Source organism: Barbatula barbatula, assembly GCF_947034865.1.
Source record: "Barbatula barbatula genome assembly, chromosome: 14".
Classification (NCBI taxonomy): Eukaryota; Metazoa; Chordata; class Actinopteri; order Cypriniformes; family Nemacheilidae; genus Barbatula; species Barbatula barbatula.
In genome coordinates, this window is record NC_136777.1 from 1940327 (window position 1) to 1952786 (window position 12460).

The following is a 12460-nucleotide window of genomic DNA, read 5'->3' on the forward strand; positions in this document are numbered from 1 at the left end:
ACGCTGTATAAACATGTTCAGAATCAGACAGGTTCTCATATACATCACAGTCCTCAAGTTTCAATTGTAAATCTGAGCCGTGCAGTGCTACACATGCTCTCTGACTGATCTGTCCGGTGCCAAATATTTACCCGTTGTTGACATTTTCAGCCTATAAATGAGTTTGCAGTATAGACCGAGTTGAAATGTTTCCCTGTTTCCATCATTAGTTGGATGTATGTGTGGCGTGTTTAAAGGCTTCCAATAAAGATGATGGAAAAGGATCTTGGACTATACAGGTTACGGCCGTATCCTGCAGCGCTTGTGTAAATAAATAGATTTTCTGGGTTAGGCGAATATTAAACCCATATTTCACAAGACCTGACTGGATTCTGCACAACCTTAAAAAAACCTTATATAGGGTCTTCAAATAAAGAGTTTTTTATGGAAGAGTGCTAATTTGTAGTTATTTAAGATGAGAAGTGGTATAATAACCCATATGGTGTTTATGAAAATATATATGTATATAATGTTGGTTATAACTTCTCCTTATTGCATTTTGTAATGTCTGCAATATCTCATAGCACAACTATAGCACATAATTCTGTTTTCCACGAAGACGGCAATATTGTCAGAGGTGTGCATTGTGGAAAATACTGTTTAAAGATTTCCTTTATAGAAAGTAATGTTAGGAATGACTGTCGTGATTTGCTTTGCGTACATTTGAGATCGGGTGCATTGAAAACAGCACATACTGGAGATTATTCTGGATCGTGTAAACGTGTTTCTCCTGCGATTAAAAAGATAAAACCAACAGAAAGTCATGTTAACCCTGCCTAACATATATACTGACGTTAATGACTTGTGGAAAAGGTGCTTGAGGGAAACGCACGTTTGCAGAATCTTTAGAAATGCTATTAGTTTGTGTAACACTCCATTACACTGCAGTATGGTTCTTCACTTTTTTTTCTGCTTTTTGCCACACAAGATATGAACCGAATTAAGATTCTAGTCATTGCAGAAGCAGTTTCAATGTGTTAACTAAAGACAACATTAAATCAAAATGGGCCTTTCTGTTTTATCTTTCCTTTCTAATTCTCCCTTTTATGATCCAGTCATCTCTGAATGTAAACAATTCCTAAACCTGGCTTGCTGTTCTTTTAAAATGCTTGCGTATGCACAAACTGGAAGGGTTGCTTCACAACTGGTTCTCATTATATTGCGTTTGTGTAAGCACTTGTGTTGACTTGCTTTTTAAACACACGAGTCACCGACACTGTTAGAAGCATCTAAAGTTTCAAAGGTCTTTCAAAGGCCCTACAGATTCAATGCATTTACATTACATGTGTGCTTTTGTGTTCCGTTTCTGGTCATTTATCTTCACTTTCCCAGATTGAGCTGAATGGCACTTTGTTATAAGCGTATAATGAAATTTTGAGAATCGTCGTCATATGATATCTGTATAGTACTCCCTATGACCTATGTTGTAAAATTCCTCATTTTGTGATTTCTATCTGTGGTGTTTTAAGTGAAAAGCTCAGGAAAGGAGCAAATTGCGCTTGTGAAAGCCCTGACGCCAGAAAGCGCCAAGAAAGAACGGTAATGCGTTGGCAGTGTAGAAATGGATAGGTGGTGTTCTGGCGCTTCATCCCTCTTTAGATCAGATGTACAAACAGCCCTAATCCAAGCGTTCATTTGATAGCAAGACCCTTGATAAGAAAACAGGTCATGAGTCATGTAAAACAAAATCAGAAATAAAGTCATGTTTGCCTGAGCTATTCCTTTAAAATGATATTTTACAGGTAGTGATTAAATTGAGACTTAAACTAATCTAGAACGACCCCCAGAGAGCCCGAGGTACTTAAAATTCCTCCATTAAATCCTTTTCCTCCGTTCTTCCACCCAGAAAGCCTTGATGTGAGGGCTCTTCAGTGACACAGGACTCTGTTCTCGGCTGCCCGTCGAGGGCTTGAGATGCTCAAGTGGAGATTTCAGGCTCTCCGCTGAGCGACGATATTTTCACCTGCATCTTAAACTCCCTCGTGTCCCAGCAAGTGCAGCATCTTTGACCCACATGTGTTATATCTGTGAGAGAATGGTTACTATGATAAAAGTGGTTAAATTGTGCTAAGTATAGTGAAATTGTGCTTAGTAAATTGTGCTTAGTATAGTGAGAAACAGGTGAAAATAACAGGAAAGCTGCTCTTTATTTTTAAGACCTCAAATACGTCAAAGATCACAAGTTTATATTCGCTTTTAAGCAATACAACAGTCATATTTCTACAGTACGAAAAGATCAGAAATGATTAAGATAACCTGGATTTTATCACAGTGTTCATGCGTCTTGCCTTATGCTGTCAGTCTTTCACATTGCTGTTGGATGACTTTGTCACTCCTGAGGTTAGATGTAGATGTAGTTAAAACGGACACGACAGACACTGGACTAGAATGGCCACATACATCTAGAAAAGCTGATTAAATGGACGTCTCTAATGCTCTCGATTTTGTTTGCCGCGACTGTATATCTGCATGCTTTCCACATAAAAAAACGACAAATACGTTTTAAAATGTTGAGCACTGGCATATTGCCGCCGCACTGCTCGTGGCAAGAGATTCTGGCAGAAATCGTAGCGTCTAGCGTTTGAGCCTCTGGAGAACAGCGAGGTCAGTGATATCCAGAGGGCAGTGAGAAGAAACTGATGAATGTGGCTCAATTTTAAACACATTGCAGTTCATGTAGGAGGAGATTGTATTCTATGATGTTACGGGCCTTTCTTTTGCATCTAATTGATACGAGTGGCCCGTGGCCTTATGTAAATCGAAAAAGAGAACGTGACCCCTCCGTGCTTTGCAGATATAACTCCAGAGTTGGGTACATTTTTGGGTACCCAAGATGTCACCTCACCATCTTTCCGTTTTGCGTGGATCTTCTCTTCTTCAGCACTCTAGATTTGTGTTTTTGTACATGTGTATATTCATATATTCTATCTGTCTATCCATTTGTATCCGTGTATCGTCTGTCTGTCGGTCTTTAATATCTAAAAAACGTGTCCGTCAAAACTTGTGTCTGTCAGGAATCAATGAGATGGTGAAAAATGATCTCTGTCCTATCGGAGACGCTTAAATATATTTGAATAAAGATTATAAACAGAAATATTTTCACTATTCCCCTTTGTCTCGCAGGGGCTGCTCAGAACTCTACAGAATCCCCATGGTCGAGTATAAACTGGACAGTGAAGGAACTCCCTGCGAATACAAGACTCCTTTCAAAAGAAACACCACCTGGCACCGGGTGCCCACCAGCAGCCAGCCCCGCGGATCCCCCACCCAGGGTCAGGACCGCATGCCGTGCCAACAGCTCCTCCAACATGCTCAGACCGCTATCCCACGCAGCACCTCATTCGACAGAAAGCTGCCGGACGGACCCAGGTACCTCCGCTATTAGATTTATGAGATGACGTGTTACTTGATGACAGTTGTTGGAGATTTCAAGAGTCTGTCTAATATGTAGGGCATCGCTCCGTATCTAACCGGTCAGATTATGTTGTTGAAAAGCGTTTCCATCATATTTTATGGGTAGTTACTTGTTTGATGGCTAACGGAGTGGTTCTTTAAGGGATTACAAGCTTGTGTGCTTCACATGGCAAACAGACAACTGTGGCATCTCTTCATCACTTTGTCCATCTGAAAAATCATCCCAAACTCTCTTTCCTAAGTCATGTTCTCTGTACATGAGCGCACCCCTCCTGCGAAGGCGCCAGGTATGAATGAACCAGATTCTGTGCTTTCAGATTCTCTGAGCCCTACACACAAAAGTCGGACCGAACTCTGTGTCTTAAAATGCATTAAAAGTCCAGGTTGATGGAGGAAGTGTGACAGCCACCGACAAGCCTTTTTATTGTGTGTATTCTGACGTTTGTATATCAGCGTTCTCTCATGTAATTTGATTTTATATTTGGTTGGGTGCATAAATTGGACAGGAAGACCCATTTGAACTTGTTTAACATGTTGCATATCATATCATTCTTCATGATTTATTCCATGAAATGATTTAGCGTCAGCTAGATACTGTATCGACATCTAGATACACAATAAGTGACAGACCATTGATTTCTCACAGTCTGGTTTCAGTCACCTTGAATGAATTCCATACCGAGTCCATACTGACTGACTTTGCTGTTTTGTTTTTTCCTTCTTTCTTTCTTTTTATGCCGTATAAAACTGCAAACTTCTTCCTTCCCCATTATATGTCACATGGCGCCTAGCTATGAGACAGTGTTATGTTGTTTATTCGCTGCGGGTATTGTGTTTGCTGTATATTTACATACTCATCATGAACTCCTGCACCTGCTCTTGTGTTTGGTATGCAGGAGATATTTCTTGCAGTTATGGTTTATTATAATGTGGTCATTTGTTCAAATTAAGAAGCCCCTCGTGGTGATGATGACCTTTCATGCCTCTTTTCTGAGACCCCATGTGGAGAACTCTCGCTCTGGCTCTATCTCTCTCTCTCAATCTCTCTCTCGCTCTGGCTCTATCTCTCTCTCTCAATCTCGCTCTCAATCTCTCTCTCACTCACTCTCGCTTTGGCTCTCTCTAGTTCGCTCTCTCTCTCTCCTTTTCTTGCTGTCTTTCTCGCTCGTTCTGGCTCTGGCGCTCTCGTTCTGGCTCTCTCGCTCTTTCTGGCTCTCTCTCTCTGTTTTCAGTCCCTTTGTCTTTCTCTCTTATTAGTGGTGCTTGATTGATTAGGGCTCACCCCAAACTCCTTAGCAACAGCATAGCAACACACTAAAATCCACTCCAAACATCTTAGAAACCACATAGTATCACAGGACCAGAGACTCATTGAAAGCAGTGCCTTGGATTGAAATGCATCTCACGCGGTCGTATTTTAAAAGGTTAATGTCGTTTTTAAAAGAACAGAAGTTGTATTATTGTACATGTTGTTAATATTTTATGTTTGTATTATGCATCATGTGAGAAAACACCGGTGTTAAAGTAAATACAGAGATATAGACGGACAATTCCATCGGCCGGGAGGAAAGGCAACACTTGTGAAATGTATTCCTGCGTTTTCTTCGTCCGGCACTTTTGCGAGGTGTTTGTTGATTGGATAACTGATGGTCTGGTAGAGAGATTACGTGCACGCTGCCATTACATGTGGACTGTCTAGTTCAGTGATCTCTGACCCCTTTATGCACATCATTTTTCTCACTCTGAATCTTATTTCGCCCGTTTGGTCAATAATAGAAGTTTAGGTTTATACTGGTGCACGTCTGAAATAAGGAGGAAAGGCGATACAGAGAGGATAAATCAAGTGTTCTTGGAAACAACTTGATTTTCCCAGAAGTCAGAATCATCTAATGGATCCATCTGTATTCTCTCCGTTTCTCACATTCACTACAGGAGCGTACAGGATATAGAGAACCCTCAGATCTCTTCCTGCAGTAAAGGAGATGCGTCTCAACACTACCGCAGCTCACCCAGTAACCAATCATCATCAAGTGACCCGGGACCCTGCGGAAGTGCCACCTGGAACCAGCAGCCGGCGTACGACGGGTAACAACACATCGTCACACTCGTATACAAATATTTTGTGGTATTACATAATTACATTTACATTCATGCATTTGACAGATTATTTTATTCAGTGCGACTTACACTTAACGCTTAAATATATATTTTTTCTACTATTCTTTTCTTTATATTTTGAATTTGTCTTGTTATTTTCACTTCAATAATTATCTTCAGATTTTGGGGTATTTACATTTTGATTCAATAATTACAGAAATAATTTGTGGTCAATATTTCAGCGTAATTATGTATAACCTAGTAAGTTAAAATAATGTTTTTTTATTTATTTAGTTTATAATTTCTATGATTTATTTAGGATTTAAGTTAAGTAAAGAAAGTATTTCAGCAATAATATTTATAAAAACATATGTATAAATTCATATATTTAATGACTGCATTTATACATACCGTATATATGCACACACAAAATACTTTACCAGAACCATTTAAATGTTTAAAATGAACATTCAAGATGTCACTCAACAGCCCGCGGTTATCTTCAACCTAACACAAAGTTAAACATTTGCAATATCACTCATTGAAAAGAACCTGACGATCTTCTTTATCAAAGCTCTCCTCTAAACATCTGCGGACATGATCCGGTACCCTTGACATGAGCGTTTCCTTGTGCCAGAGGAAGTGAACGACTCTGTGTAATAGCTTCATCTCTACCATACTCGCACATAAAGATATTCACACCTGGCCAGGAAACTGTTAAAATACTCCCCCTTTTTAAGTATAGACATAAACTGTTGATATTAGTCACGACAGCCAATACATCAAACATACAACAGAGAGAGAGTTTATGTCAATACATTAAAAAGAAAGGTCCCCCAAAAAACTTGGGATGCTGAACTGCGTGTTCCTCTCACAGCTGTCATTCACCCGTCCACCATGACCGCTCCATCGAAGCCCAGGGCATGCCGGGAGATGGTGAGATGCTGAGTGAAAAGGAGCCCACTCTGGAGAGAACACAGTCTGCAGGTGAGGTTCACGCGCAGCCGTTCAATAGCGGTCAAATCGCTTTGTAGTTCAGCTAGACTGGATTGCGCCAGCTAGAAAACCCCTTAAACCAACTATCATCTGAAATCAATGTTTAACTGGAATCCTTCTCAACAGAGGCCAAATGGCACGTCCCGTCCACAAAGATCCTCAACTCTTTGAAGGAAAGGGGCAAGGATTCGCCTAACAAGTTGACGCGGGTAAGGCCTCACACCCTCACATCATATGGAGAGGCTGTACATGAGGTTGTGGCTTCAGGTTCATTTAAAGGACAACCGTAAATATTTCGGTTTTAAATGATGTGGTTTATTTATAATTCCATCGGTGACTTGGCCAGCCAGCAGAAGATATTTGCTTGTATATAATTGTATGTTTATAAATGCCGGACTGATTTATAATAGAGGGAAACTCCCACAGGGAACATCGCAGTGGGAATGTCAGAATGTTTTTCCTGACTGTTGCGTTATTTTTTACTTCCCCAGCTTAATTTGAAAAGACGTCTATAACCTGTCCTTCCTCGGTTCTATAGCATGAGTTTGTTTGTCTTCCATCTGTTTGTCCAAACAATGGAGGACAGACATGAATAATGATGTTTCCTAAATATACTCATTCACTTCTGGAGTGTCATTTTTGGGTGGTGACTATGTGCGTAAAAAAACCTCCCAAACGCAGACAGAGCCGTCGCCAGGCCGCTGGTTATACTGTCAGTGTGCGTGTACGTCAGACTGATGAATGAATGGAGATAAGGTCAGGCCGCCCTTGGTGCTGTTATTCTGCGATGTTATCTGCGACGTGCTCATGTTGGTCTGTCCGTCTCTCTCACCTTGAATGTTAAATTTGCCCGATATCACGCTCGCCCTGTTCCCGAGATGCACCCGACCGCCGCCGCCCCGGTTCAGACTGAATTACAGCTGATTTATGCAGAGCAGTGGGAGTCCAGAGAGAGACGACAGACTCCTGCAGTGAAGCTGTATTGATATAACTCCGTTCCTAAACTACATAGACAGCTGGCTTCTAAAACAGCATCCTGAACAGACCCTTAAAGCAGCATGTGCGTAGCTAGCTGTAAAACTGATAGTGTACACAAATACAAGTCAGTCAAAATGATGCAATTTTATCAGTTCGGTGATTCTCGATTGATTTTGGTTAAAACACTTCATTCTTTACTCCACAACATGCATACAGCATTTTTACAACATCTCTTTATTAAAGAAATAGTTCACAGAAAAATACACCCGCCATCATTTATTCACCCTCATGTGGTTTAAAAACATGTATGTGATTCTTTCCTCTGTCAAACACAAAAGACAAAATAAATGATAACGGAATTTTATAATCTTAGGTTAACTATCCCTTTAATATATTGGAGGAAAAATGTAGGTTTTCGTCCTCCTGTATTCAAAGACCTCAACGTTGGACGTCACTTTTTGGACTTCGCATCATATACGTATCGTACATGCCAAAACTATCTTTATATGATAATAATGTTTTTATAGTCTGTTGCAGTGGGTAATTCTCTAGGTTATGTCCGCTGGGGGATGAACACGTCTCATTCCCATCAGCCTCTGCTTTCTTAATTTATTACGTCTTGTTGTCTGCACACTAGTTAATGAATACAGAAGACATTTGCATATATTAGCAGTCACCAAATTATTCATTAGCTCCGAGTAATTAGTTCTTCTGCTCTCACAGTGCGCATTAAATCTGATGCGATGTCACGTGATGAAGTATGACAGGCAGCCGATAAGAGACAAATGTACCGGCCGACACCGTGTCAACAATACGCGTTCGTTTGTATACTTTTGTTGAAATGCAACCGTATTTGGTTTTGCGCAATGTTAAAGTAATTTTTTTATTCGATTGTTTTTCCTCCAGCAGGGCGGCGATAAAAACTCCAGTCACTCCAGCAGTAACACACTGTCCAGTAACGCCTCCAGCAGTAACAGTGACGAAAAGCACTTCGGCTCCGGGGACCTGATGGATCCAGAGATGTTGGGTCTCACCTACATTAAAGGAGCTTCGACGGACAGCGGCATCGATACAGCCCCCTGCAGCATGACCCCCGGGGTGGCCAGCGTGTCCATGGCCCGCGTCATGCTCCAGGCCCGTGGGGTGTCTGATCCGGGTCACCCGTGGACTCCAGAACTGACGGAGGAAGGCTCTGTAGAGGAGGAACACAACAGGCTGTACTTGCCTCAGGGTTACGCCGCAGCGCTGTCGGCCGGACACGTGCCTGTGGACGGGAGCATGGGCGACCTGAGCAAGATCTCATCTCATTCCAGGTGAGTGAAGAGATTTCTGGTTGTTTGTTTGGTCCAAACAAAGGCCTCTAAAACCGACTATTGATTCACCTTTCAGATGAAATTCCACTCAGACCGGGTGGAATGCTAACAGGAAAGAATGTGCTCTTGGTCTGCTTTAGTTATTGTTTACAAATATGCACATATTCTTCCAATTACAGACAAACAAACACACATCCAGCTGTCTAAATACTTTGTCTGTCTGGATGTTTTGCATACACAGCTGTGTGGAAAGATGGCCACGGTTTTTGCGTTCCGCCTTTGGACACATTGCCCACAATGAGGATTTTGTAAATGACGGAAAAGCAACTACTTAGTTCACTTGGCATATTCCAGTGTTTGATGCACAGGAATGTCATGCAATTCCTTACAACAGTACAGAACACATTTTTGTTTTGAAGGGGAAAAATTAATCTTGTGAAGACCATTCTTGTTTTGCTGTGTTATTCACTGTAAACCATAGGTCGTTTATACTATACATGTACTTTATATGCTTATATATAACTATACAGCCGCGGAAAACAATTAAGAGAACATTTCAACATATACTGTATTAAGTTTTTTCCTAATTTACTTTTGATAGGTTTGTTTTTAGGTAAAATAAAAAAAATCATTTCTGTGAACCGCTAACAATATTTCTCCCAAATTTGAAATATAAACCGAGATTTGTATTTGCAGAAAATGAAAACGGGAGAAACAGGTGAAAATGACAGAAAAGATGCTCTGTAATTTTTCAGAGCTCAAATACGGCAAAGAAAACAAGTTCAGATTCACTTTTAAGTCGTGATGCACCGATATAACGTTAACCGATCATTCTTGAATATTGGAAGCCGATAACCGATACATGGCCAATATACAGTGCTTAAATATTAATATAACATTTCTGTGACTGAAAGTAAATTGCCGATAACATTAAAATGAGCTACTATATTTGTAGATGTATTTAGGAAAAGTTTAAGAAGTATTTTTTATCTGGTAAACTGGATTTTTTTGTCTCAGTTTTCATGTTTCTTGTGATGCTGTCAGTTTTTCAGATAGCTGTTGAATGACTTTGTCACCCCCCAGGTTTGATTTTGTTGAAATTCAACAGACACTGGACTGGATAAACTACAATACATCTAGAAATGCAGAATAGGTGAACATGTGGAATGGTCTCTTGATTTATTTCGTGGCTGTATTTTCAGAACTCATTTAGTTTTGGTATTTAGTTTTTTAACCCAGAGAAACAACTTGGATTATTCAACAGAAATGATTCAACTAAGTGCCTTCACGTTGCGTATTAATAAACCATTGGGTCCATATATCTGGCTATGCAGAAATCACACAATATACTCTTGCATCTCTATATTCAATTTTAACCGGTTCCGTACGCTCGCTTGAATCTTACACATAAGGGCAGAAAGAAAGATGAGTTGACTTTGAGAAAACAGGAGAGACAGACAGCCATCATCTTGTGGAAAGGTCAGGGTCCAGCTCCGGGCACGCTGTGTCGCGGTCTCTTCTCATGTGTGTGTTTTGGAATTTGTGTCCGATTGCAGATGCCGAACAGAATGCTGTCAATATACCTACCCACAGCTCTATTGAAACCCCGTAAATCAAATCTCTCGCAATGGGAAACGCTCTGTTTTCCTCTTTCATCTGAATGCTGAAGGTCTTTGCAGCTGTACTGTCATGTTGCTGTGATGATTCGGTCTCATTTTATCTCATGTGTGCCGGCTGCTGGTTCACATCACCGCAGCAGTCCGCTGCCCCACAGCTCCAAGCTCACATCGTCTCCAGAGCGTTCCAGAGCCCACGGTAGCCAGGAGCCGAGGCCCAGCACCGAGACACGCAAGCGGGCCGACGACAGATCCGTCTCTGATGAGCCCCCAAATCTGTCCGAGTGTGGGTGAGTGCGTGTGATGTGTGGAAGACGCCGGCAGGGTCAATTTAAAAGTTAATGATGGTCACTAAAAGCAATCTCGCACCATATGAGCAAGAGGTAATTTGTTATATAATTTAATTTACTTTCGGGCATGTTCTCAGACCTCAACGTCTCCTGAGCATGTAAACGTTAAAATAAAACCACAGGCTGTTTTAATTCTTAATGAGAGCTGTCGGGATGGGCTCTTGCCCTTCAAGCTTGCGCCACCATGTCTCATTTAGTTGAAAAGAGTCTTCTCTCTCTATTCTGAGACGGATTTAGCCACAGGCCGAGGTCTCTCACCTCTTTTTATCCAATTAGTCTCTCCTCCCGCACGGTCGTCCAGCATTCTACGCGTTCAAGGACAAAAACTAGATCCTTCCTCTATCGATCCTGCGGTAGATCAGCGAACCATGGATTTGATGAAAGCGTGCGGTTAGGGACTAAATCTTGCAAAAGTAATTCACTTGGCATGTGTCTCTTCTCATTATTGATCTGTAGAGCGACGTAAAGTCCCCACGCCCTGGCCTGTTTTGTGTGGGAATTGTGTGTTACAAAAAAATCTGCTGGGTTGCGCGGAAGACGTTACTGTTTTTAGGGAAAAATTGTGTTAGCTTTTCTTTAATGACATAGTTTTGTGGATTACGCGTCGCTGTACATTCAAAGCGAGCACCGTGTTGATATTCCTTAACATAAAGTAAGCTTATCTTAAAGCTGCCCTGCAACGGTGCTGTTCTTCCGGAGACTCAGATCGAGTTTATAGGAGTTAACCGTGACTAACAGACGACATCAAATGTCCGGGCAGCGTTCATGGTGAACAGACTGGTATGTCTCATTCTGTTTCAGCAGCATGTGTTTGTGAACAAAAGCAAACACTGACCCAATAACGTGCTTCGGTCTTTAAAAACGTACCTCTTAAACACCGTGATCGATGATGTGACACGGGTGCTTTTCCTCAGCGGTTATGAAAGAAGCCTTGTAATGTAGTTAGCGTCTCCATCCTGCGGTTATTCCACTTCAAGGCTTTATTTCATGTTATGTAACGCTGCCTCTAGACAAACCGTACAGAATAGTTTCAGCCAATGAAGCTTTGGGTGTCTCGAAGCAGCTGCTAACTTTCTTCTCTGTTTCTTCTGTCAGTGGGGCTGAAGGCTTGTTGTCCTTTCTTCTCACAGCTTTAACCGAGCGCTCCAGGTATCTACGGTACATGTGACTCCACGTGTTAGTGAACTTTAACCTTTGACCTCTCTGTCCCTCTCCCTTCAGTTGTTCTCCTCACACCGACAGCTTTTGATAAACACACACACCGGCTGAGGTCAGCGGGTCAGTGAGTGTGTTGACGCCACGGCTCTAGCGGCAGACGGCTGTGAGGACACTGCTCAACGCATGCAACAGCCTCTTTATTACTGCACTTTTAAGCCGTGAAAGAATTATGCGTATTTTACGAAGTTTATTTATTTTAGGCTTAAAAAAACACCGCCTTTAGGGGTTGTAGTCACGTGCTGTATCAGGACCGAAAACAAGAATGTTAACAACAACAGACAGTTTCATTGGACTGAAACGCCTGACCTGAAGTTATGTTTGTCATACAACAAATGATTTTATAATTCTTTTATAATTAAACTACTCTGCAGTTATAGATTCTTTACAGAGGTCTACCGGTAGTTAAGGTTTGGCCACATAATGTTTATTTATGTGTCTA

General features: G+C 41.3%; 1 protein-coding gene across 4 annotated transcripts in view; it reads left to right on the top strand.

Annotated features, from left to right (window-relative positions):
• LOC306903728 (signal-induced proliferation-associated 1-like protein 2) overlaps positions 1 to 12460 on the top strand; it is an 80279-nt gene that overhangs the window by 54495 nt on the left and 13324 nt on the right. The window contains exons 10-15 of one of the 4 annotated variants that reach the window (XM_079473153.1): positions 3163 to 3408; positions 5386 to 5538; positions 6428 to 6537; positions 6673 to 6755; positions 8431 to 8837; positions 10594 to 10743. In XM_079473153.1, coding sequence (XP_079329279.1) covers positions 3163 to 3408; positions 5386 to 5538; positions 6428 to 6537; positions 6673 to 6755; positions 8431 to 8837; positions 10594 to 10743 — 1149 coding nt within the window. The remainder of the gene's footprint in view (positions 1 to 3162; positions 3409 to 5385; positions 5539 to 6427; positions 6538 to 6672; positions 6756 to 8430; positions 8838 to 10593; positions 10744 to 12460) is intronic. The other 3 variants (XM_079473154.1, XM_079473155.1, XM_079473156.1) reach the window with 3 other exon arrangements.